This window comes from Echinococcus granulosus (assembly GCF_000524195.1).
Source record: "Echinococcus granulosus chromosome Unknown EG_S00019, whole genome shotgun sequence".
NCBI classification, from domain to species: domain Eukaryota; kingdom Metazoa; phylum Platyhelminthes; class Cestoda; order Cyclophyllidea; family Taeniidae; genus Echinococcus; species Echinococcus granulosus.
Genome location: NW_020170399.1, coordinates 1,032,993 through 1,057,542, shown reverse-complemented (window position 1 = coordinate 1,057,542; position 24,550 = coordinate 1,032,993). Strand labels below are relative to the sequence as shown.

At 41.8% G+C, this 24,550-nt stretch overlaps 4 protein-coding genes across 4 annotated transcripts in view; 1 reads left to right on the top strand and 3 right to left on the bottom strand. All coding sequences in view use genetic code 11, as the record gives it.

Annotated features, from left to right (window-relative positions):
• EGR_03658 (hypothetical protein) overlaps positions 1-363 on the bottom strand; it is a gene marked incomplete at both ends in the record, with an annotated part of 2,623 nt that extends 2,260 nt beyond the window's left edge. The window contains 2 exons of the mRNA XM_024492907.1: positions 93-222; positions 319-363. Of these exons, the coding sequence (XP_024352790.1) occupies positions 93-222; positions 319-363 (175 nt within the window). The remainder of the gene's footprint in view (positions 1-92; positions 223-318) is intronic.
• An 865-nt stretch (positions 364-1,228) lies between these two features.
• EGR_03657 (Transformer-2 protein beta) lies at positions 1,229-2,618 on the top strand (the record flags this gene model as incomplete). Its single annotated transcript, XM_024492906.1, has 5 exons — positions 1,229-1,386; positions 1,425-1,505; positions 1,745-2,067; positions 2,229-2,459; positions 2,509-2,618. 5 exons carry the CDS (start codon positions 1,229-1,231, stop codon positions 2,616-2,618), a joined length of 903 nt encoding a protein of 300 aa, XP_024352789.1.
• A 3,819-nt stretch (positions 2,619-6,437) lies between these two features.
• EGR_03656 (Long-chain-fatty-acid--CoA ligase) lies at positions 6,438-15,564 on the bottom strand (the record flags this gene model as incomplete). The annotated part of the gene is made up of 17 exons (XM_024492905.1): positions 6,438-6,581; positions 6,972-7,391; positions 7,515-7,631; positions 7,924-8,118; positions 8,271-8,421; positions 8,507-8,724; positions 9,745-9,813; positions 9,950-10,029; positions 10,936-10,987; positions 11,350-11,382; positions 11,535-11,707; positions 12,037-12,136; positions 13,417-13,524; positions 13,763-13,830; positions 14,540-14,648; positions 14,933-15,042; positions 15,441-15,564. The coding sequence occupies 17 exons, from the start codon at positions 15,562-15,564 to the stop codon at positions 6,438-6,440; spliced, it is 2,271 nt and encodes a 756-aa protein (XP_024352788.1).
• Positions 15,565-16,127: 563 nt separating this feature from the next.
• EGR_03655 (5'-AMP-activated protein kinase catalytic subunit alpha-2) lies at positions 16,128-23,616 on the bottom strand (the record flags this gene model as incomplete). Its single annotated transcript, XM_024492904.1, has 9 exons — positions 16,128-16,363; positions 16,580-16,703; positions 17,201-17,566; positions 18,137-18,383; positions 19,497-19,618; positions 21,082-21,231; positions 22,539-22,816; positions 23,099-23,330; positions 23,362-23,616. The coding sequence occupies 9 exons, from the start codon at positions 23,614-23,616 to the stop codon at positions 16,128-16,130; spliced, it is 2,010 nt and encodes a 669-aa protein (XP_024352787.1).
• Between the last annotated feature and the right edge of the window lie 934 nt (positions 23,617-24,550).

The following is a 24,550-nucleotide window of genomic DNA, read 5'->3' as shown; positions in this document are numbered from 1 at the left end:
ACGTGTACCAGGAAATCCTCCATTCAACAAAATTTTAAGAAAATCTGCTTTTCTTCTAAAGGACCCAATTTAAAGGGTAGGGTTTGTGTTACTGTGGTCGAGAACTGCATTAACGGCGCCCATGGTCACCCGTCTGCTAATGATGCGGTCATACCGCCAACCTCTATTGGCAGCGACCAAAAGAAGTTCGATAACATGGTCCAGTGTTTCGCGAGGGTTCGACTTATTGGAACCCGACAAACGACCTCAAAGTTTTACCCATTTCAACAAAGAATGTGTATTTAGGGCAGCAAAACGAGAAATAGACAGAGGTGATACCTTGTGGTCGGGAAGGGTATTGGTAAATCCACAGCTTCCGAGCATGAAAATTTTGCCAGCATGATCCAAATGCAATACACAATCAATCAGAAACGTGCGGCTTAAAGCAAGTTTTGGAAATCAAAGACATTTTAAAACAATACATCTAGTAGGAGGCTGAACTTGGTCGAAAATATGCCAGTTTTGCTCACACCTGAGCTGAACCGCAGGGCACAAACGCCGATAAATGCCCCAGAAAATAACATATGGTTAATTAAAGCAATGTACAATGATTCAAATCTACCACACAAATGATCTTATAGTTATCTACACGGGTGAATGATGACTTTTGAAGACACAACCTCGAAAAAAGTCCAGCAAGTGCACAGCTTTTGCTTAAATAACTGGTCAACCAGTGTCAGCTTTTGTTGCGTAAAGCCGAGTTGGCCTTGTATCAATAAGTTTTGAAGTCCATGAATACCATTACTATGTTCTTCGCTATTTCTGAAGAGCTATCAGAGACATCTTCAATGACAATATACGGTAAATGCATGCTTTTGAAAGCAGGAACATACAATTTAAAAAATGGTCTGAACAAGCTGCCATTCCATTGGAAAGGCATATAATACAGGGAAAGTTTTTATTCCAAAGATGATGTTTTAAAGGGCACAGTTGTGTTACAACATTTATGCGCAAAAACTGCATAATCAAGAAAAAAATCTAAACGTTAACTTACTTGACTTAATCTTTAGGATTTATTTTAAAGACAGTTGATAATTTGTCGCAGAATCGACACCGAAATAGCTTATTCTTCGAATGAACCCCCCCTTTATAGCATCCTATCTTGTCATATTGTTGTGATGCCCGAATAAATTCATGTTTTATTCCATCTTTCTCTTTCCACTGAGTTTATCTCTATACCAATTTTCATATGGGCAAGGTTTATAATCACCTCCAATTTGTTCATTCGTACTCGCTTCCGCCTTTTGTCGTTGCTGCTATAGAGATGCGCGACTCGGCTTCGCCGTCGAATAGCTACAAGAGGGATGAGTCTGTTCACTCAAGGGGTAGAAGTCGTTCAAGATCAAGGTCTGTTTCTAGCGCACCTTTCTTATCCAAAATAGTAGATCCAGGTCACCAACTCCAAAAAGCTATCGTCGGCGGAGAAGTAGGAGCAGTAGCCGCGATTACAGGTCCCGTCGAGCGAGGTACGTCAATCTTATTCATCCGAGCTTGTTTATTATCATTCCACTGAGACTTGTATTGTTGAGCAGATAGTGGAAAGTAGGGCTGGATTTGTTTATGCTCAAAGGCTAGGTAGTAATGCCTAGATATAGCCCGTTCTGATAGCGTTTATTAGTTTTGCTTTTTTAAGTAATGATATTGAATGCGCCATAAATGTGAATTTCCGTCGGGTTTTGCCTTTTGAGATAGTTTTGACTTTTAGTGGTTACTCGAGTAGTTATGGTTATCGACGTGGACAGCCAAGGGACAACCCGGTCCCCTCTCGATGCATCGGTGTTTTTGGTTTGTCGTTGAGCACCACAGAAAGGGATCTCTATGACCTCTTTTCTCGCTATGGAGAAGTGGAGGATGTAACCATCGTATATGACAACTTCACAGGCCACTCGAGAGGATTCGGTTTCGTGTACATGCGCCATCTTTCTGATGCAAAGGAGGCGAAACACGACGCCCATGGCACCGAGCTTGACGGGCGCCCCATTCGGGTAGATTATAGCGTTACTGAAAGACCCCATTCTCCGACACCCGGTGTCTATATGGGGAGACCAACAAGGTAATGTTTTCTCAATTTTTTGTTTACTGTTTAATAATAGCATAAGTATGTTGCATTGTTCCTCCTTTCAAGTTGTTTCTAATGTTGTCGGACCGCTTGTATGGTTTTGCAGGCATAGTGCTCATTTCTGTTTCAGACGCTGCGGTGCTCGTCGGCGCACACCTTCACCAAGGCGTCGGTACTCACGTTCACGCTCTCGAAGCTATGATTAAGAAAACTTTTGCATTTACTGTTTTACACCTACCACACTCAACTGAATTTGTGCCGTATAGGCGAGTTCTGCACATCGCTATACAGGTAACCACCAACACAGTGCTCCCACTCTGCCGTTATGAAAATCCGAAAAATAAATCCTTTGTTTTTGTACGTACAACTCTTTCCTCTGACACATTTTTCTTTTTGCAGTTTTCGGTCAGAACGCGATAATATGAATAGGAACGAGAAGATCAGTATAATTTACGTAGAGGTGAATGTGGATGAAATTAGCGAATCGAACATTCATGAGAATAATTTGGCTACCGAATAACCATTTTTCTCTGGAAGAACATAGACGCCCGAATAACTATTTATGAAGTGCAGAATACTGGCATGAATTGACTGCTTGAATTATTATTTGCTCGATTGTCGCTGAAAGGGTAAGCTTTGTAGGCTTTGTAAGTTGCATGCCAGCATGCTTTAGTTGAGCTTAGGGCATAGGTTTGGTTCATTGCGAAAATTGTCAAGTTCGGGAGTTACACTTGCGTGCGTCGATAGTAAGCAAATGGCACCTAGATGTCATCACCACTCCAAGCGCAAATTGTTTTATTGTCACTGAGTTCAAGTGTTTAGTTGTACGCTTTTGCTTGTTTTTTTGTGTCTTTTGCAATACACGTTTTGCCTTTGCGGTTTGTTTTGTTTTCGGGCCTCGTTTTCCTGTGTGCCATTTTACTAGGAAAAAAAAATCTATTTGTGTATCTAGTAGAGCTAGGGCATTTGTGGATTCATCCTTCATCGTTTTCATGCGACATAAAAATCATGTGGACGATAATAGCATGACCGGGTAGGTCAGCTCACCTTGTCCATAAGGTTTAGAACACGTGGGCTCAGTGAGGGGAAGATTTGCATATTACTAATAAGAGGCGTTTAGAGGGCGGTTGTTCCCTCTGTTTCACCTTTGTTGCGTTTAAGTCGCGCTCGGAGGTCACGGGGCATTCCTAAAATGCGATTCTAAGTGTTTTAAGCTGGGAGACCAAGTTGTAAACGCTTACAGCCGTCCCATGTGACGGTATGGGGAGCCTCGCACGAATCTGGTCACAGTGCTTGCCGTGTGGCTACGATTTTAGAGTCGGCATTGCGTTTACGTCGTTATCGGCCCTTGGTTTCGTTGAGGGGTCCGTTGGCTTCACATGGAATGTTTGGGTGACCCGATTGGGGCTGCTACAGTTGCGGAACTTGTATAGTTCTCTACGTCTTTGCTTCCTGTACCGGTACCTGGGTTTTTTGTCCGCGAGTCTCATTTGAAAGGTTATAGCTTTGATGGCAGTCGTGAAATGAGTTTCTGTAACGGTTGGCGCCCCGCGGTGCAGCCCTGTTGTGCTTCGCTTACCCATCAGTTATTTTTGGTGTCCAGATTGCCGTAAACTAAGGTGAGGGAAGAGGTTGCGTGTGGCTTTAACTTTCAAATGGTGTGTCTGATTGCCTCCACCAGGGAACCTGAGTTAGGAACGTTGGAAAGGCCTTGGTGAGTGTCAGGATATTGCAACAGATAACCGAGGGCAGTGGACTTTGTAAAGTAGCAGCAACCGGATGGCCATGTTTATTGGTTTGGCAGCTGCGAATGTTCTGGTTTGCTGGGATGACCTGCGGTCCATTTATGCGTGTAAGCAATTGTTCATGATTGGCTCACATTGGTTTCTGTTTGTGCGCGCCAAAATATGAGTGTCTCTGCATTAGGTTCTGCATAGTCCTGGGCGTTGCTCAACCCAACACAGTACTCAGGCCGTAATGCTCAGCTGAAGAGTTTGAGAGGTTCCTCGTTGACTGCCACTGTTCAACATTGGAAAACTAAGAAACTTTACTGAAGTCCCATACACACCCAATTACCCGCACTTAGTTTGGATCAGCGAGAAGGGTGCAGCAACCTTTGACTCCCTTCTCAGATATCCTACATATAGGTGCCGGCACTTTTTTCAAAGTAGTCATGAAATTGCGTCCACGAGTCGGACCTGTTCAGTTGATTTAGTGGTTTCGGTCGTAGGAATTTCTGACAGTGGCGTGACAAAATGTACTAGTAATGTAGAGAAGGGTGAGGAGGCTCTTGGGCATGGCTCGAAGACCATGCCCAAGGGCGGAATTAAAACCTCGGAAACAAGTACTCGCGTTGTTTAACACAGGAAAGAAATATCAATTCACTGCTTTGTAATAAATGGACCTACGATAAGAAGAAAATCTCACTAAAATGAGAATCTTAAGCTTGGGTATTTCGCTGTGCCAGTAATTGCAAATTTTTGCACGAGTATTAAGGAGTATCTTTGTCACTGTTCAGTTCTACTCACGATTTTGGATCCTTCAGTCGAGAATGAATAGAGGAAGTTGTGCTGTATAGTATGCAAAGCTAACAAATTATCAGCTTTCTAGGGATGCGTTCATGTCCTCTATGGGAACCAGTGAAGGTCTATGGGTCGCGAGGTTGGCGTAATCTCACTACTTGTCACCGGAATCTCTAATGTGCTACTGGCGCATGTCTTTCTTGTTTTTTCTCCTGGCCTACTCGGTCTAACTTTAGTGCTACCAATGTTCCATCCAGACAGAAAAGAAGTGGAGGAGGCATTGATTGTCCACTTCGTTTATGCCTTCAAACAGGTGCCATAGACGCCTCCGCAACGAACTTGTCCGGTTGTTTACGGCTGGCGTCACTTCCAACGTTGATAGCATTTCTGAAGAACGCGGGATTGGTGTGGTTGTTGAAGGTGGACATGATTTTCAGGCCTTCTGCTAGGATCCGACACATTTTCCCATCTGCAAACTACACGCTTCTTCCGTCACGCTGTCATCCAGAAGTATAAATCAGAATGTTTGCCCTTAAAGATATGATTCACTTTTAGCTGTAAACAATGTAGTGACCCCCGTAATATTCGAACAAACATGTTCCCGAAGACGTGCAGGAGTTCTAGGGCCTACTGGCATAGCCTGGAGGCCAGGCCGCTGGGTGGGTACAGTGGCGGAGCCCCTAGACGACCCATTACCAAAACCGAGAGTTGAACGAACAACTAAAGTATTAAATGTGTACAAGCAATTTTAACTTTACCTGGGGATCCACCATGCGAGGCAATTAGGAAGACAGAATGAAGAATCTCCATTACTTGATGTTTTCTCTTGCAATTTTTATGCGGTTTAAGCCGTGTGGGAAAGATTGGACTTCAATGAAGGGGATAAGCGATACTGACCTCAGTTCCCAAATTCATCAAAGCCACACCGAAAGCATGTGGTTTATGTAACAAATGCATCAATTTACTTTCAAAATTAGACTTGAGATCGAAATGCGGGTCACCCAAAACTAGTTTTTTTGGCAAGGGACTCGATTTTCGCGACCATACTAGCATTCACGAAGATCAGTCCACCATCAGATGCAATAATTTGTTATTTGATGTGCCGATTTTAGCGTTTGTGATTGGGCAAGCTCAAACACCACAACTCCCCTTAGGTCATTCAAATTTTGTCTTTTTGTTGACTCTCAGCGAAGCAACCCCACGCTAACAAGAATTGAGGGCCACGCACACGCAAAAACCTTTTTAAGTACTTTAAAATGCTAAATCCTTACAATCGTGCCAAAACTATCAATCTTTCACGCCTTTAGCGTTTGGCATGTAGTTCAAATTTTTCTGGAAGGACAATTTTGCCCCACATGCAGTCCGCAATGCAACACCAAAATCGTTGTAAAAGCCGCAAAGTTCACTCTGACTCATCTCAGTGAAAACGACTTGGAAAGATCACCTCGTGCGAAAAGTGGATAAATATTTTAAATAAATGATAACTCATTAATCTCCCTACTTCGCACCACTATCAGCCAATTTTAGTGAATGGGCTTGCAAGCGTTTCTATAAAGTATTCGGTTGTTGTGCCTACCGAAATTACGGTAAGATGGCAAACGCATGAAGAACCAAGGTGCATCAAGGCAGCCCAGGGCGCGCAGTTACGAACCTCCTCAGAAAACACAACTTCTGCGACGACCACAACTTTATTAGTCAATGACAGAAAAGTGGGGATTAATGCAAAAGGCATTTGTAATACACAAAAACTTGGTTTTCCACAATGCAGAAGAAAGGAAAGTATGTGTTTTAAAGATTAGGGGAACAAGAAAACTCGGTTAGTCAAGCTCCTTCCGAGCAAAGAGTTGGAGAAGATCTTCTTGGTATCGTTGACGAATAGCGTGACGGGCACACTTCATAGTTGGAGTGAGAAGACGATTCTCAAGCGAAAAAGCCTCTGGAATTAGCTTGACGGCTCGGACCTAAACAGAGCCAGATAGCCCATATACATATATCCCGGATAAACGAATTCACAATTTGCTACTCAACTCATCGTCATCACTACACAAAAAGTGGTACTGAAAGCTCAACCAGTCTTGACACCATGAGGCTAGATTACTAACAGCATGAACTACTCCGCCAATAATTACACCAGCTCACATTCCACCGGATTTACTAGACTTCAAATAACTTTGAGCAATCTTCGTCACTGACAACGATATCATAAGCCAACTCAGTCTTTGTGAAGAATGCTAATTCAATCTTGATAAAACAGTGGATCCTGCGCTGCAAAACTCAAAACAACAAGTCCTTTTTCAGGATCAGTCCACGTGTTTTAAGTCAAGATCACCGGATAAGAGGAATGCACCAACCTGTTCGAAACCCTTGAGTCCGGCACTTTTGCCCACTTGGGTGAGTTCGTTGTAGACGAGCCTTTCAGCCTCATAACTATTACAGATATCTGCCAGGGTCACCATTTTCCCCTTAAGGCAAAACTTTTCAGAGGCCTCAGTGTCCCCTTCCGGTGGGCGATTTTTGCTCTGACGAGATAGCTTTCGCGTGCTGCTACCGCCCGAATCCTGTTCCAACTCGGTGAGAGCCCTGCGGAGAGCGTCTCCATCAGGGACGACCAGTGCTACGGGGTAAGAACGCAGCGGCGAGCCGTCAACAAAGACCTGACACACCAGGGGCGCTTGCAGGTAGACCTCCTCAATCTTCTCTGGTGCAACGTACTCGCCTTGAGAGAGTTTGAAGATGTGTTTTAAGCGGTCAACTATCTTGAGGCGATTACCCTACACCAAAAAGTGAGGCGTCAGATGGGATACTTTGCCTGTTCTGAATACAAACGCTACTCGAAAAGCGAGAGTAGAATGCATAGAAGAGACCAGCATTTCGATTTGAGCAAAGCAACACACCTCGCACCAGACACCGACGTCTCCCATGTGAAGCCACCCCTCCTTGTCCAAAGCCTGTGCTGTTAAGCCAGGTTCTTTGAAGTAACCAAGGGTCACTACTGGGCCACGACAACAAATCTGCAAATAAAAAAGCCACCGATTAAATGGTTGAAGGAAGTATATAACATAAAGCTAAATGGCTCCAAAAATCAAGCATCTATCTCTCATTACTTCAATAAAGAAAATAAGGATATCACTAATCCCAATAAAATTCAACAAACTTGTAAACATACGCTAGACATGAAACGTCATGCCAGTGAATCGAGACATTATTTATGATCTAATACACCGAATTTTAATTCAGCACTAATTATTTAATACTACAAAGTGGCGAAATGGTCAAGCCTGACATAGTTAAATATCTCCAGACCTCGCCCTTATTGTCTCTGGCAGCAACGAGGCCCATGTCGGGAATGTCGACAAGTTTGATTTCACAACCAGGTAGCGGCGGTCCTACATGGCCCCCTTCTAAATCGCCGAATATGGCGCTGGTGATTGCACCGCAGGTCTCGGTGGAGCCATAACCCTCAAACACCTTTTTCAGATGAAAAAGTAATCGCATTATCTGTGAGCATGAGGCAGAGCGTACAGACAAAGCACTTATTTAACTACAAAAATGTAGATAACAACTGAAAATCGAGGAATATACGCCACATTTGCGTACAAAAAGTGTGATGAAAGGAGTCGTTCATCTTTAGGCATGAAATTCTGACTCACCGGACAGCAGAAGGCTGCCCGAATGAATTGCAGCAGTTCGCCTGAGATGGGAGCTCCCGCAGTTATAATCAGTCGAATACGTCCACCAAAGCGCTTTCGGATTTTAGAGAAGACCAACTGATCCCACATCGTATTGTGTTTATAGATCTGTCTGTAATATGAAAAGAATCAACCGGTTTGGTGTTAAATTTCCTTTAATAACAAGCCGTTTGAAAAACAAGGCGTGCAAAACGTACTTATCCACTGACTTCAGCTTCTGATTAATGGCCGTCGCTATGAGACGTGTCTTGAGACGAGAATCAGCTACCTGTTGGTATATGCGCTGTCGAATACGTGCGAGAACCCGAGGTACGGCGATGAGGATTGTTGGTTGCAGGGTGTGCGCGTCCTCCTGCAGCTTGACGATATCTCCGCTGTAGAAACCTATTCTGCCACGCGCGTTCAAGGCGAGCATCTAAACCAGGACGTACGGTGACACAGTGCCGCAAATTAACTAACAATGCTGCAAGCATCTATGTGTCAGAAAAGCAGCCCAAACACTCGCCAGAACGTTGCTCTACTGAGAATTTGCATGGCCATTGAACGAAAGCATGACGAAATTGGCAAACCCTAGGAAACGCCCCAAAATCTTTTCGGTTGACACCATTACTTAAAATTGTGATCCCTTTGCCAACGAAAGATAAATCAAGAAACCTTTCCTTTAAAAACGTACAGTATGTTTTTAAACAGCAAAGGAGGAGCAGAAGTGGTTTCTTCACTTTTGCTCATATGTTAATGTGACCGAAGGAGTCCACTTGTAAAAGTGTACCCACCTTAGTCCAGCCGCAGTGTTTACGTTGTTGCACGCTTCCATCTGACAATTCAGTTTTTGGCAACTTTCATATCATGTCAACTGTATGGTAAAATATGCCACTTGTATAATAACAAAATCTACTATCAATATAAATGGCAATTCAATAAATGAATTCTGCCAATTGTCGAAAAACAGAAGAATTTTGACAATTTCTATGCGAATCTGAGTTGCATCCATCGCATAATTGTTGCATTTTTTCCTCACCAAAAATCCGCCCTGCCATAAATTTTACAAAGACCATGCCTTAAAATGCTTAAATTGTGATAGATATACGAGTACCTAGAATAGGACAGAAAAGGTAGATGGTTTGTAGACAAAAAAGAACCAAATGAGTGGTACTAGAGAGTGAATATAAATTGCGTAGATGACTCAAAAGTGTTAGAAAGTACCCATGAATGCAGCCAATAGCCACAGCAATCGCATGTTTACCTACAGATCAAAGGGGCTGTGGTGAAATCACACATTTGAATCCAAATGAACACCTGATCAGAAAACTAGGAATTTTCGTGGGTCTTTGTGAAGTTGGTCTTCATAAGCAGATGTTGTTTGGATAAAACCGTACAGGATGATCTTCACATCAACTGGCAGCATAAATAGATGTAGTAAAAAGTTGAAACGCACTACGTTGAACTGTTCGAAGATGTGGGCCAGTGGAAGGAATGATAAGTGGACATCGTTCTGTGTGAAAAGCTACGAAAAAAGGATAACAAGATGCATATAAGGCATTAGATACACACAAAAAACATCTGCTTAGTATGAAGTGCTGTAATGGCATAAAATGGAATGTGATAAGCGGCTTTAAAGCGTCTAAATACAGCACTCCTACAGTGCAGTTAGTATTCATCATGGTTCCAGTAACGGTGGCGATAAGCATCTTATTCGTAATGATAACACCCTTAGGAGTCCCTGAAATACAAAAAAATACCGCATCAACTAGTGAATTATCACAGATATCTTTGCTTAGAACCTAGAATACTCTCTTCACCTGACATTAAATAAGGCATAAGGGATAAATGATGCATCAAATCAAACTGAACGCGGAATATTGGGGAGCAAATAGAAGACACTAAAAGTAAAAGACAATATAAAACCCGTGAGGAACATGCGGATCTTCACTTGTGCTAAAAGTGTTGAAAAAGGGGTCTCAAAGTTAGCCAGATGCCAGTGCGCTCGGTCTCATTGACAGAAACTCGCATTGCACATTACACCACGCTTAGTCGACAAATCGTCCGACAGCGGTAGAAAAGGAATATTTACAAAGCATCTCAGAGCGGTATATTTATCGTTAGCATGCGGCTTGCCAAAGTATACAAACAGCAGATCCAGTCAACGAACACCTACACCTTATGCGACTGCAAATACTTCCCGACCGTCGAACGGGAGAACGCTTTCGTCTTTTCGGGAAATGCTGAGAGAACACGAAACCCTTCAAGAATTGATGGAAGCACGTCAACTCGCAGATTAATTTGTTTAATGGATACATTCATCCGACTTGGATTTTTAGCAGCATAACAATAGGGATTATCCATTTGGCTTTTCCTCTTAAGCTGACATAAATTTAAAAAAAAAACTAAATTCACGGCCACGAAAACGGTGCAGTGGGTAGAAAATCCCTCCACTACCTCGACTGCTCATGTGGAAGCAGTAAAGTACAATAAATTTTCGGTACAAGACGGTAATTTATACACGAACTTAGGGATAGCGGGATCAGTCTAAGGCGTGGGCAGGACAAAATTTGCAAAAAAAATTAAAGAATTAGCGAAGCAAGCACGGAAAAAGGATTTCATTCCGATAAAGTATTTAAAATATGACCTGTTGTTCCGCTGGTATAGCAGATGAATACCCATTCCTCTGTCCCCGACGGCTGATCGGAGGAGAAAAAATAAAGCAGCATTGTAAGCACTCACATCGCAAAGGTTGCGCCAAAACTCAATGCATAACAATGCAAACAAATGCTTCGAAAGACCGCAAAAAACCTCAAGGTGCAGGAATTTGCTAGGTGACATTATATCAAGCATCAAGAAAACTAGAAATAGAATGATAAAGAGCACACAAGGCATCTAGCTTAGTTTATAATTTATATACAAAGGAAAGTGGAGGAGTAAATGCAGTGCTTATCTAGCTTGGCAAAAAAGTGATGTGACATGAGCTGTGAGTGCTCATCCCACTTAAGCCGCTGGATTAACCGAAACCAGAACAGCCGAAATTACCATTATGTCAACTTACATCAGGTGTACGAGGCTCCTCCTTCCCTTTAATCTAAAGAGGGAAAAGAAGTTCGACTACACAAAGATTAACATAAAATCAAGAGATAATTAAATGGCTATTAGCGCCTGGGCACATCAGGGGAAACGCTTATACGATATATGTGTAGTCCGAGTAGGGGAAGGCGATCAAGCGCAACTCCATACCAGGATGTCGGCGAAGTCATGTATCTGTACGCGGCCGCCTGCCGCCTCACGGAGTTTCTTCAGCGTGCCCTCATCCGATTGAATTAGGATGATGTGACGAAGCGGGGCCGGATTCAAGTCCAGCAGCTTCTGGACAAGGTCCGGCGTGACACAGATGCACACGGTCAGTTCGGCTGACGTTAAAGTGGGAACAATAGACACTGATAACCTCATGCTTTGTTTTAACTAACGGCTGTGCAATGCGTGAGCGTTCAACTAAAAATTGACCAAACTAATTTTGGACTTGTCATCCTAATAATTGAGTTTATAAATTAGCTATTTTAATTTTGGCTATGGAAACAGTTAAACGTGTTTGGCTACACTATGTACCCGCTTATGAATCCAATATCTCAGTTTAATAAAACCCGAGATCGTAAGATCACGTGTGCAGCATTTAGAGGTTCATGATAAGTAATGAGGAAGCAGCCACTGAGACACTGCTTGCCTCAGCAGACGAACTCACAATGATTACAAATATGCTTGAGAGCTTCGGTCCCAAGAGTGTCGTAAAGAGGAACTGCAACGAGGCCGTAGGTCGCACAGGCGAATTCTGCAACCACCCACTAGAAAAACGTAAAAAAATTAGAATTTTGTCCACGATCGAAGGAACGTTGATTAGCAGAAATACATTCTACTAACATTACTAATACCATTTCTTAACTATAATGGCTAGAATAATCACTATTGTCGGAAAAATTATATCAAATCAGACGATATATGATGGGGATATTGAGCCACCCGTCCAAGGGAGGAACAGACAATGTCTCGTCTCGTAAGTCGAAGCCACATATGGCAAGTGAGCAGATGCGGCGACAAAGCCATCCATTTTGGGACGTAGACAATTGAGATTAATAATTACGGCAGTGTTCTAGCAAGTGAGGGGATGCGCGTAAATGATTATTGAAGAAACCATGCATAAGATGAGCATCAACGGCCAGTGAAATGCATCCAAAAATGAAAGTGCGTGGATGGATTAACGTATGGTGTCACCATTTATTCAAACAGCAAGATTAGAGTAGCTAAAATAACCTCCAGTTAATTTACCTTATCACGTCTAAATGCGTCGTAAGACAAGAGCAAACCTATAACAAACTTGGTAACTGACACTCCCAAAAGGCTTCCACACAGAGATAAAACATTGCGAAATTATTTTGGTGAATTTTAATGGTAATCTATCCCGAACCGACTGAGTCAGTCAGATTACATGACTCCATAACCTCAAATGCACGAGACAGGAAGCAGGGACCAGGGTAGAAGGAATTGAAAAACGTCAAGTTTTATCAGAAATAGTAATAACTGTGTAGGATCTCATCAGGGGAAAGCTCCAGCTAAACATCGCAATGCGGTGTTTAAAATTGCTTAGAGGAAAAATAGGTTGATGGAGGATGTGCTAAGCATTTGCAAAACAGGCGACTGAAAAAAAAATGTGTAAGTGAGGTGTATAGAACACCTTAGTACATCTGCCAAGCCTAATAATCAAGGGGAGCTTATGAGTTTTGAAAATTAAGAGTGAATACAATCACAAAAAAACCCAGATTTGACGTACGAATAACTAGGAACGGAGTTAGTGCACGTAAACCTAACTTACATAATTTGTGTGGTAGGAAATTTGTTCAAGTTGGTTATTTCAGACCCATTACTTTTGATACTGGAGTCAAACAACAGTAAAGAGATCAGAGCAAACTAAGTAGTCGGTGGGTTTATTTGAAACCATGGCTACAAAACTTCCAACAAACAATAAATGAACCTAAATGAACTTAAAATACGCTGTCAAGAGAAATATTACAATTACTAGCTTATTTGTTGACAAATCAGCCAAAACAGAAAATCCAATTTTACTCACATCGGCACAGTTGCGGCCAAAGATGCCGAGGAAGTTTCCACATTCATGGCTCTTCAAACCGCAGACACTAATTAGACCCGAGCCTAAGTCGCAAACTCTTTCGTAAACCTGCAATAAACCGTAGATAAATGAATTTGATTTATTACGAATAGCAGCAAAGAAAATGTAAAAGTTCATTTTTCTGAGCATTTTTTAGGCTTCAAATGGGCAGGGCATTACAGCCAACTGGTTGATCTGATGCACTAGTCAATGTATTGGCAGCAACAATTTAGAATATGGACTGAGAACGGTTAACTAAGAGGGTGAGCAATTTGTAAAGATAAATTTCTCAGGGCATTTTGCTCACCGCCTTGAAGGTTATCCACGAATAGGCCTCCGACGGAGTGGAATGGCTCCCAAGGAACGGCTTTTGCCCTTGACGAAACACAAGTAGGCATTTCAACAAATCATGGAACAAAGCTGTTTTACCAGCATATTTGTGGTGCTACACTAAGATCTCTCTGTCGGAATAAAAAGTGATTGAGGTGCTCCAAGTCAACTTCACAAACACCCATGAGCTCGCCACTCAACTTCAATAATATCGTCAATCTCCTGGACAAGGCCCAAAGTGGTTGACCATGATTGGTAAAACAACAAACTCATGAAAATTACACCAATGGGTTTTCTGAAAAGCCCTAGCTTTGTTAGCCAAGAGGGAGGTACAAACACCAAGGCTGAACCCAAACAAATTGCATTTTGAGAAATGGCTTCAAAAACCGTGGTAAAGTAGACACAAAGAGAACAAATGTTAGAAATCAAGAGTTCAAGCCTAAGTGAGTTCAAGCTTAAGTTAATTTCTCGAAGTGAATGCATTAAGCATTAGGTTGAACAATGAGAGGCGACTGAACAATCAGGAAAGGCACAATTTGATCCATGACTTTAATGGTGCTATCAAAGCCAGAACTTTTGGTTGGAGTGTGAAGGCACTGCGACCTTAAGTGTTTCACCTACTTGTTTCAATTAGCAAGGAAACGTATTTACCCACTGAACGGTAGGCCTACATAACAAAGACAGACGGATGGGTTACAATCGGATTGGAATTTTATTTTCTGCTTCTAGTTACTCGCATTAAAGGAGCATGTACCCGATAATCGAACTGATTCAAGAAGAAGGTCGTGGACAGTTGTAAGACGTTCATCAAGAAGCCATGGGAGGTCTGATTCTTTGGTAATCAACGATCGACGAATGCCGCCCTACAATTCGAAGATGAAGAACAAGAGAATCGTAAATCACATAACCAGCAATAAAAAGAAAACAGAAGAATATCAAACATGCTATCCAGTGGTACTAAATCTCTAGTTAAGAACAATCAAACTGCCTTGGCCAAAGTTACGCAAATACGCAGTTTCTTGTATCCTGATGGTGTGAAGATAATGATGCTATTAACTACGGTGAAGGTGAAGTGCGATATAGTGTCAATAATACTACTTGACATTTATTACAATTTTAATGCATTTAAAACAAGCAATACACAAACCTCAGGATCAAACAAGTACCCATCATTTGAAATTGTTGAAACTACGTCAAAAGGGGGCGAAGAGCCAAAGAACGAGAACATGATTCGAGCTGATTGAGTTGGAATTGAATCTTAGATTAAAAAACAAACACTCACATTGACCCTATTTACAGTAACATAAAAACACCAGTAAAAACACACAGTATTGGGCTATTAAATTAATGGGTTTTTGGAACTTCTAACCATAAAAAAGAAGGCACTCACATGGTCTTTGAATTGTTAGTTATCTACTTATTCCGCCTTAAAACCAGTTAAAGAACCCATGGCTAAATGAAATCTTAACCTCACTGATGATAAGTAAAATAAACAGGGCCCATTTCTTGATTATTTGTAGGAATTTAAAAGCAAGTTATGCACCAAAACAGCACGAGAAGGCACAACGTACGTGGCAAAACATGGTTGACAACACTGTCATGGTAAGTGGATTTTGTTACACACCTTATTTAACTAACATGTAAAATATGCTCACGTTCGAAGACGGAAAGCAGGCACGATGATATGTAGAAACAGAGAGGGCGGTCAGTACAGGCAAACCGCCAAAGACGAAGCCGCAAATCAAAAAGTCGAGTCGAACCATAGAACTCCAAGGCCATGTTTACGCATTGATTAAAACATACTACCAATTTGATATATCAAAAGTTTCCCTTTTAAATGATTGAAAAAATTAAATAAACTCAAAATTTTAATATTTTAACAACCAATTTAATTTATAGTGTAAATCCTCGCGGCTTACAATGATCTGCTCACCTTATAAATGATCGGTCCTCTAAAATATATCACATTCAAAGCAAACCTATTAGGAACCTTGCTTGGGCCCATTTAATATTAAACAAAAAAATTGCTCCCCCGCTCTTTACATGACGTGAGCACTGACTACATCATTTACGTAACCCACACTTTACTGCCCTTTACCAAAGACGCCGATGCCCGTTTCCCCACTGGGCGCTCACGCTACTATGCTCACACACACGCCTCAAGGAAAACCCACCCACATAGTAGACGCCACTGTTCCCAGCCGTTAAACCGACAGGTACACAGGTCAACGGGGTGTCGAATCATAACAATGAATAAAAGCTAACCGATTCACATATGGTGTCAAACAAAATGTCACGGAGGAAGAGCGTAGAAATCATAGTAAGTGTTGCAGTAAAGGCCATCATCGAGCAAGGGTAGTGATCAGTTCGGTGCAGAGTTCAAAGAATTCCATCGTCTGATGACGCACTCCTCCCCCAGGCCGAAAGGCACCTGGGGAGGAAGGAAGGTGGGGAGCAGCAGTACCATTGTTGGTGTCTGTGGCAGTGGCACCGATATCCATGGGAACACTAAAACCTCCCAGCGGAGGCACTGAAGCTGAAAGAGGGGCACCGGAACCCACGGCGTTCATAGGCGAACCTTTCGAGAAGAGAAAAGGGTGCAAACTTAGCTCTAAAGCTGCAGTTCCCACTACAAACACCTTATTGGTTTGAGAAATGCTAAAAACAACTACAAATTAAATTGTTCAATGCGTTCCACAAAGGCTTGAAATATGCGCTCAAAGAAGAGTACTCTATGATTAATGATCAGCTGTTACAATCGAGAAGTGGGAGGAGCTGTGTTGAATAGACTCACCAGGGCAATTGCTGTCAAAGCACATCGAAACGTTTCCCGATCGGCGGCGGTTGAGGATAGAATCGGAATCATTCTTTGTGTCGTCAATACACTTGAAGTCAAGGAGGTAGGAACGCGCATCCACCTGAAATGGATGTTACACGTAACCCAATATGAAACTCGTTCCATTGAGACTAGCGAATCAGTATGAAATGCATGAAACCGAAAACAAAGATGGTAGGTGATGCAGTAGCGCAAAGCCACATGATGAGTAGTAAAAGCAAACATGAATCCTACACTAATACTCCAACTAATTACGACTCATTCGAGACCCCAATAGGTTATGAACTACTACGTAGGTTACCCTTTGGTCAAAAACAATAGAATCGTTGTTAAAGCCTATGCTTGAACTGTTTGAAAAGCACTTAAAAATACCTGTAGAATCAAAGTAGAAGCACTGATGCTATAAATTTACTTGAACGAAGACTGCACTTTAATGGTGTCAACCCGAATGTGATAAACTAAGCAGACCTAGGCCCGAATATAACATTTCAAAAACTTGCAATAATTTTCATAGCCTGGGGGTGGAAACGAAAATGAAGTGCGAAATTTTTAAAATAGTCGAAGAGTGGAGCTTTCTACATGGAAAAAGCTTGCCTGATAGAGCTGAAGCATTATCTTGAAATGATGCTGGAGCACAGGATTCCACTTGCGCACACGGATATTAAAGGGTGTAATGACCTTCCATTCATAGCCAAGGGTGCTCATAGCGCGGAAAACCTCTTGCATGATGTCCCAGGGTCGCGATTGCGACCTAATGCCCAGGTGCCACTTGAAACGCTTCGCACCCGCGGCCGCGGCCGCTCCCGCCGCCAGCGCCGACGCAGCCGTCGAGGAAACGGAGGGGGCGACGCCGGAGCCGACATTCGGTGAGCCCGTGACTAATCCACTCAGTGTTCCCGCTCCTGCTGTACCCACCATACCCGAAGCAGCTGCAGAGGAACCTGCCTAGTGAAGTGGAAGAGAAACAGTTTTTTCAGTACATTAAAGCGTTGTATGTGGATGCCATGAGGAGATAGGCTTTATCCAAGTTCATCAGGAAAATTCACTTAGGCAGTAAAACAACAAATAAATGCTGACAACTAAACATACTGACACAAACCAAAGATTATTTGCAATACGAACTGCAGTGGCAATACCATACTTAATTGGATGCGAAGTGCACACGTAAGATACAGCTTAAACTCGTGTAACAGTAACGACTCGTTGTGTAAAAATGAAGTTATAACGGATCAGACAGTCAAGCCTATGGTTGCAGGCGAACAAAATGGAAAAACCAAATCTTGAGACTCTCGGGTAGGATAATTAATAATAGGAATTCGTTGGTAATGCGACCAAAGAAATACTTTTAGTTTACCTACGCATAATTTTCCCAAACTCTTGCGATTTCGTCATCAGGCCGGCAGCGTGAAGGCATAACCATATTCCCTTCATCAGAATTGATGATATACCTTTCACAACCCTGTATCCTTTATAGTCCTCAGGAATAAGCCTAGTACTTAAAATTAAAAGGCGTACCACACCGCTGTCGACAGGATCCAGAGTCCTAGTAAGTGGTGGACCCTCAGGCATTCGCTCAGGATGCGGTCGGTTGGGGGAGAGACCGGTACCGGGGGCGTGCATCTGGGCTCCAGGCCCACTGGACCCCGGGATGACGGCCCCGGCACCGATACCACTACTACCAGCGTTGCCAGCGCCCGAACTCTCTGTCGTGGCCACGTAGAAGTTATCCACCTCTTCTGGCTGCAGCACCGATCCAAATCGCCTGGAAAGAAACCAAATCAAGATGACACTCCATTCAGAAATAGTTACCACTTAACGGAGCAAAGACGTGGCAATTTAACGAAGTTAATCTTGGGAAATAGCATAAGATACTCCAACTAAATAATATACCTTACCAGTAAGCAGAGAATGAAAAGTTCTTTCTCGAATAAGTGGCAAGAAAACGAAGATTATTTCCTTGCGTCGGGGCCCCTTGAGAGCCTAAGCCCACTCAATGTAATTCTGGGTACATAAAACACTTATCCTAATTTAAGTGAAACCCACGAAGGAAATTTAGTGGGTTCATTACACAATTATGGCGGGTATTATAAAAGGATACTCGAATAATGCTCCACGTTCAAATCATAAACGCAATAAACCATTCCAGCTATAATCAACTAAGCCTGGTAAAAAAAGAGTAAAAATAAGCAATCAGGCAACAACAGTGAATCACTAGAAGGTTCTCGCCACGATATACATTGAATGCTGATGAGAGTGGGATGGAGAACAATGAAGAGTGCAGAAAATCTGAAACGCATCCACGTAATGAAGGCAAATTTACAGTTCAACAGAGAAGCAGCACAAGAAAGTGAACCACGAATCATAACCACGACGTCTTCAGATGTCATCAGCTACCTAATTTTTGCCGCATAGGAATTTTTAAGGCAATGAAAATTGGAATGGTCAAAACTATTTGATTTGAAAGTGTGGAATCCTCGCAAGTCCGTAAATTATGAGTAAAACTAATTGACTGGAAGATGAACTAATCGGACTTAAATGAGGAAACGCTTCAGTCTGGGTCATTAGTATAAGTGTCCTAGAACGCTGTCCAGTGGTCTTCTCCGATGAGATGTGAGGTAAAAGAAGTATAAAAGAAAGGCAACTTTACAGAAAACACGCTCTATAAACTCCTGACCTCATGAGAATATATTTCTCGGCCGTAATCGCAGACGCGTAACCGTGTCAAATCGGAGAGACAACAAAGCAACACATTTTGACTACAGTGGGTACGGGTGGGAGCAAATGAACTCTGCATATTTCAAAACCAAACAAACAAGCGCAGTTTGTTATGTTACAAATAATGGCCAATGATGAAATCTAGGCGAACCGAACTCACTTGTTGTCAATGATCAGATGATAGGCGACGCAAAGTTGGTCACTGGGATCATTGGCAATCAGAGCCGCAAATACCTCTCGTTCAGTCACGTTGCAGGCTTGACAGACTTCATAGACAGCCTCCTACAAACCGAAAGCCAAAACTATCCCATTAACAAAGCTTTGCGCACATGAAGGTTCAGTAAGTCTGTAGAATTTCAAAGCACAAATTTGACAGATATGATCTGGTGTTGCCGGTTTTAGACAATGAGGGACGAATCCCACCAATCAACGTGAAGCGTTGGCCACATTCGTCGTATTATCCGGGTGAACACCGAAATTTGATTTAGCTTTGAAAATAGACACCACATAAAACTTTGTGTACCTTGGAAAGATTGAAATGTCACTGTTACCTAAATTTACAAATCCAAAATGCAAACAATCCACTGGCAAAGTGCTTTGAAATTCGCACACTTTAACCGGGATGAAGTGAACGTGAAATGTGATTGTCAACATAGTTAACGAATCACAAAAAATAGTGACAACGTGTTTTCGGTGAATCAAGAATGCAAGGTAGGCTCGTGAAAATGCCTGAGTCGTTCGAAAAGCGGACTCCATTAACGCTTTCAACTGTAATTACAGGACAATCAACAGATACATGAAAAAAATTTAACATATAGGCTAAGCCAAAGAATCTTTATAAGTGGGCATTTTAAAGGCTCTTCATCGTACTCGTTGAATATACAACATTATTAGGCTTTGCAGCACATTCAATCGTAAATTACAGCAAAAAACAACTAAAGGCTAGGAAATTTAGTGACGCAATGGGAGGTCCTTACAAACCATCACGGAGAAATCCCGAAACATCCGAAATGTCGTGGAGTTTACTAAACCTGTTTTGTAAGCCCCAAGGCATGCGTGTATAATTGAACTCCTTCAAGATATTCGCACATTGGTTAATCATCCCTTAAACTCCTATTATAATTGTTGACCCACTTATGCAGCACAACGTATGCAGCCCGGCCCAAGGTACTCAAACTTCAACACTATAATTTGGTGCTGAGTGAAGATGAGTTAGAGACAGGAAAACCGAGAATAGCACCGCTGACCCTTGAGTAAATATGACAGAAGAAGGTAAAGTCCCACAAAAGGAAACGAAACTGATCCGCGAAATAGGGAGTGCAACATATAAATTAATAGGGACAAGGACAACGCTGAGGTAAAGAACAAAGTGCAAACTCAAAAGACATAGTTAATGAGTGTTAACGAGCGGCTGCAATTAACCGTGTGAATGCACGGATGTGGAGGAGCAATAGATAAACACTCTAGAACATCGCTTAACGAGTGGAGTTGGCACGACCAGGCATGCTAATGTGCCCATCCAAAGCCTTCGCTTGTGTGAGAATAGCATAAGTTGGAGAATAATCGCCTCATGAAACAAAATGAATCTTTAATTGCATCAACAAATGGGGACTCAGTTAAAAGAGAAGGGCCATGATAAAGCTCGATGAGTTTACTGGGTTGGCTTTGGCATGACCTTAGTGCACTGTCCGTAAAAGGGAACAGAGCAAGAAATTTGCCTTGAGTTAACGTGTGTGAAAATTTACCTTATCGATGATGGAGGCGTCTTCGTCGCGTTCTTGAGGAAACAGATGCGGTGGCAGATCGATTACGAACCAGGGATGCTTTCGGATGTCATCGATGCTAATGCGTTTAATCGGATCCACAGTAAGCATCTTTTTTAAGAGATCACGTACCTGAAAAACAAACCCACGAAATACCAAACCTACTTCGAAAATTCCATGATCTTTGTGATGTGTCAAATTGTTTGATAATTAACAGTCATTACGCAGTACCTTAAATTGACCTTACCGTCACCATAACGGGATCAATAAGGTCGACAAAACAATGCTAGTAGGTATCAACGACAGTAATGCTAGCGACCACGCTAAATCATGACGTAGGTTGGTGACATCACGCAATACTTGATAAATAGGCCTTTATAGGACTAATACAAACCGCCTTCACAAAAGAAGTTCAGAAATTTGGACTAGAATCCCCAAAACCGGAGTGACAATTTAACAAAACACTTGAATATCCAGGTGTAAGAATTCGCGAACAAAGACTAACTTCACTCCTCGAGAAAGCATCAGAAACAGCATGAACGGGCACCACTGTTTCTGCCATCGGGACACCTTGATAAATGAGCATGGCTGGGAAATTTTTGGGGATAAAAGTGTTCTTGACTAGGAGCGAATTAATAAAAGGCAGCACTCGTTGCAGGATGCATAAAAGCAAAAAGGGGTACACAAAATCAGATGAAAAGCAAATTCCACAGGATTAACACCCACATGCATACATAATGACAAAATCGGAAATAACCTGGAATCGAAACACAAAATTAGGATGTGGCTCAGTATCAACGTGAGATTTACAAGTTTCTAGAAGTCGGACTTTTCCTAAGTACTTGGCACTTTGCCGACTCAGTTAATCGGGTGTACTGATAATGCATGAAAGCCTATTCAGTCAATGCAGATTCAGAGTCAGATCTATTGCATTGACATTTCTGAAAGCTATCTTTATTAAATGTAAGATATATCAACATTTAGACCAATAATAACATAGAGATAATGATAAACTTACACTTCACAACCAAGGCAACTTAAAAATACAAAGATTGTAAAAAATTGCCAAAATACCACTGAATTTCCGCACTCTCCACACCTGCAATATTTGTCAAAACACCACTACGGTGAGTTTTCCGTTTTCTGACTAGACGTTTGCGCCATATAAGCGCAAAAACTTATCAATAAGCAATGGCAAGACAATATTTGTACCATATTTTGGCTTTAAAAGTTATCCCAATGTTCACTTAACCCACAAAACAAATAAGCTTATTTCGAATCCACGCATTGAGTGAGCTGGAAAAAAAATGTTTCTATGTAATATTATATGATTGTCAGAAAACAGAAAAACAAGCAGAACGTATTAGAGCGTTCTATGCTACAGAAAAATTACTGATAGGCTTAAACGTTAAAAAGAGCGAGCACAAATATGCCTGTACACATAAGCAGTAGAATAAAATTATTAGCATTACGCTTGCACCAAGCCATTCAGGCATGTGGAAGAATCCGGCCTTAATCTTTTTGAAAAGAGTAGGGATGTGTTCTTCGTCAAATGGTAGTGTTCCACAGAGGAGCGCGTAAAGAATCACACCACAAGACCAAACGTCTACCTCAGGACCGGCATATAACTTCCCAGAAATAACCTCTGGGGCGGCATAGTTAGGCGACCCGCAAGAGGTACGCAGGAACTCGCCATCTTGCATAATGTTTGACAGACCTGAAGAACAAGATACGCCAAAAAACCAAACACTTCCGTGATAAGCATTGTTACTTTAGACAGCCAAACCAAAGCAAAAGTCATGTCTTTTTGCTAAAATCGCCACTGAAAGTTATCTTTAGACGAGTAAACACATACGCATTCAACATGGAAACTACAAAATATCTAAATTGCCAATGCTGATACATGGAAACCCAAAAAAGTAAACAGCAATATCTTCAACTGGACTCAATAAACATGTAAGTTGTAAAACATATGCAAAAATGTACGATAGAAGCTCACCAAAATCTGCTATTTTGACGTTATGATTGCAATCCAGAAGGAGATTTTCTGGTTTAAGATCACGATGAACAACCTTATGACGGTGGCAATAATCCACACCGGAAATGATTTGTTGGAAAAATTTCCGAGCATCCTTTTCACTTATTTTCCCCGATTTAACAATGAATTCAAATAGTTCCCCACCACTGACATACTCCATTATCATAAATATATCGGTGGGAGTGCTGATGACCTAGCAAATAATGAAAACATCAGTCGTTCACCTGGTATAGCTTTATGATATGGGGATGGCGAAATAGCCATAAGTTTTGAATCTCCCTTCGTAGTTTACCAGCAACGTCAAGAGCTTTGATCTTATCCCTATTAACTATCTTGACTGCAACTTGAACGCCAGTTGATTTGTGAATTCCAACTTTCACCTTGCCAAAAGTTCCTGAGCCAAGCGTTTCACCAATTATATAATCACCAATTCGAACTTCTACTGGCGTTTTAGGAACAGAGCGCCTGGAATCCGCCATGTGAGCCGCAGAAAGAACAGTTTAATAACCGCAACCAACTCCAATTGGCGATCAGCTCAATGAACCCGAAACAGATCTAGACCAATCAGAAATTTGCCTTTAAAGATGTTGACAATAGACCAAAATATTGGCAATGCCTGCTGCTAATAAATCCAATGAATAAAAATAAACTTGCACCAAAAAAAAGCTGCCTAAAAAATCTAATATGAAATAGTTGTTGAACAAATTATCAAAGCAGGGAATGATTTGATTATTCAAGATCAGCAGCGTCATTTACTTTTTAGAAAAGCTAAACACATTGTTGGCAAGGTAAATTATCACCAAGACGTGAATGCGTGCTTTTTCCGAGGCGATGCTCATAGCAACCTGCCTTTTCCCAGCATTAGTAATGCATGTTTTTCCATTCTACGCAGGCATTTTTTGGAATCGGAGAAGACGCGGACCCTAGCAATATAACGTTTGTTTCTTTAAAATGTTCAGAAAAAAAATTGGCGCCTAGTTAGAGTATTTTCAATTCCATGGTCTACCTTAAGCAACCTTAAATGCAAGGTAGCAGAAGTTCATATAATTTTGAAACATCACAGCCATCCGAAAACTCTCTGAAATTGTACCGAATTGCAATTCTCTGCTGTGTGTTTTGTGCATAGACTTGGCACTTTTTGTGTTTAATCAAGCAGGCAATTCAGTGGCTCCAACCTGTACACTTTGCCCATTCTTAGGTTAATAATTATGGGTCTTCGACTTTCTTAGAAGTCGTGAGGTATCACTGTAGCGTCTTGAGACTCCCTGAAGACGAAAGAAGGGTCACAACACTAGGGCAGAATATATATATATATATATTTAGCACGGAGAAGGTGTCTGGGCTATTGGCATGGCCCAAAAGGTCAGCCCACCCAGCGAGGTACAAGGGGGCTAATTCAAAGTACAAAAGTGG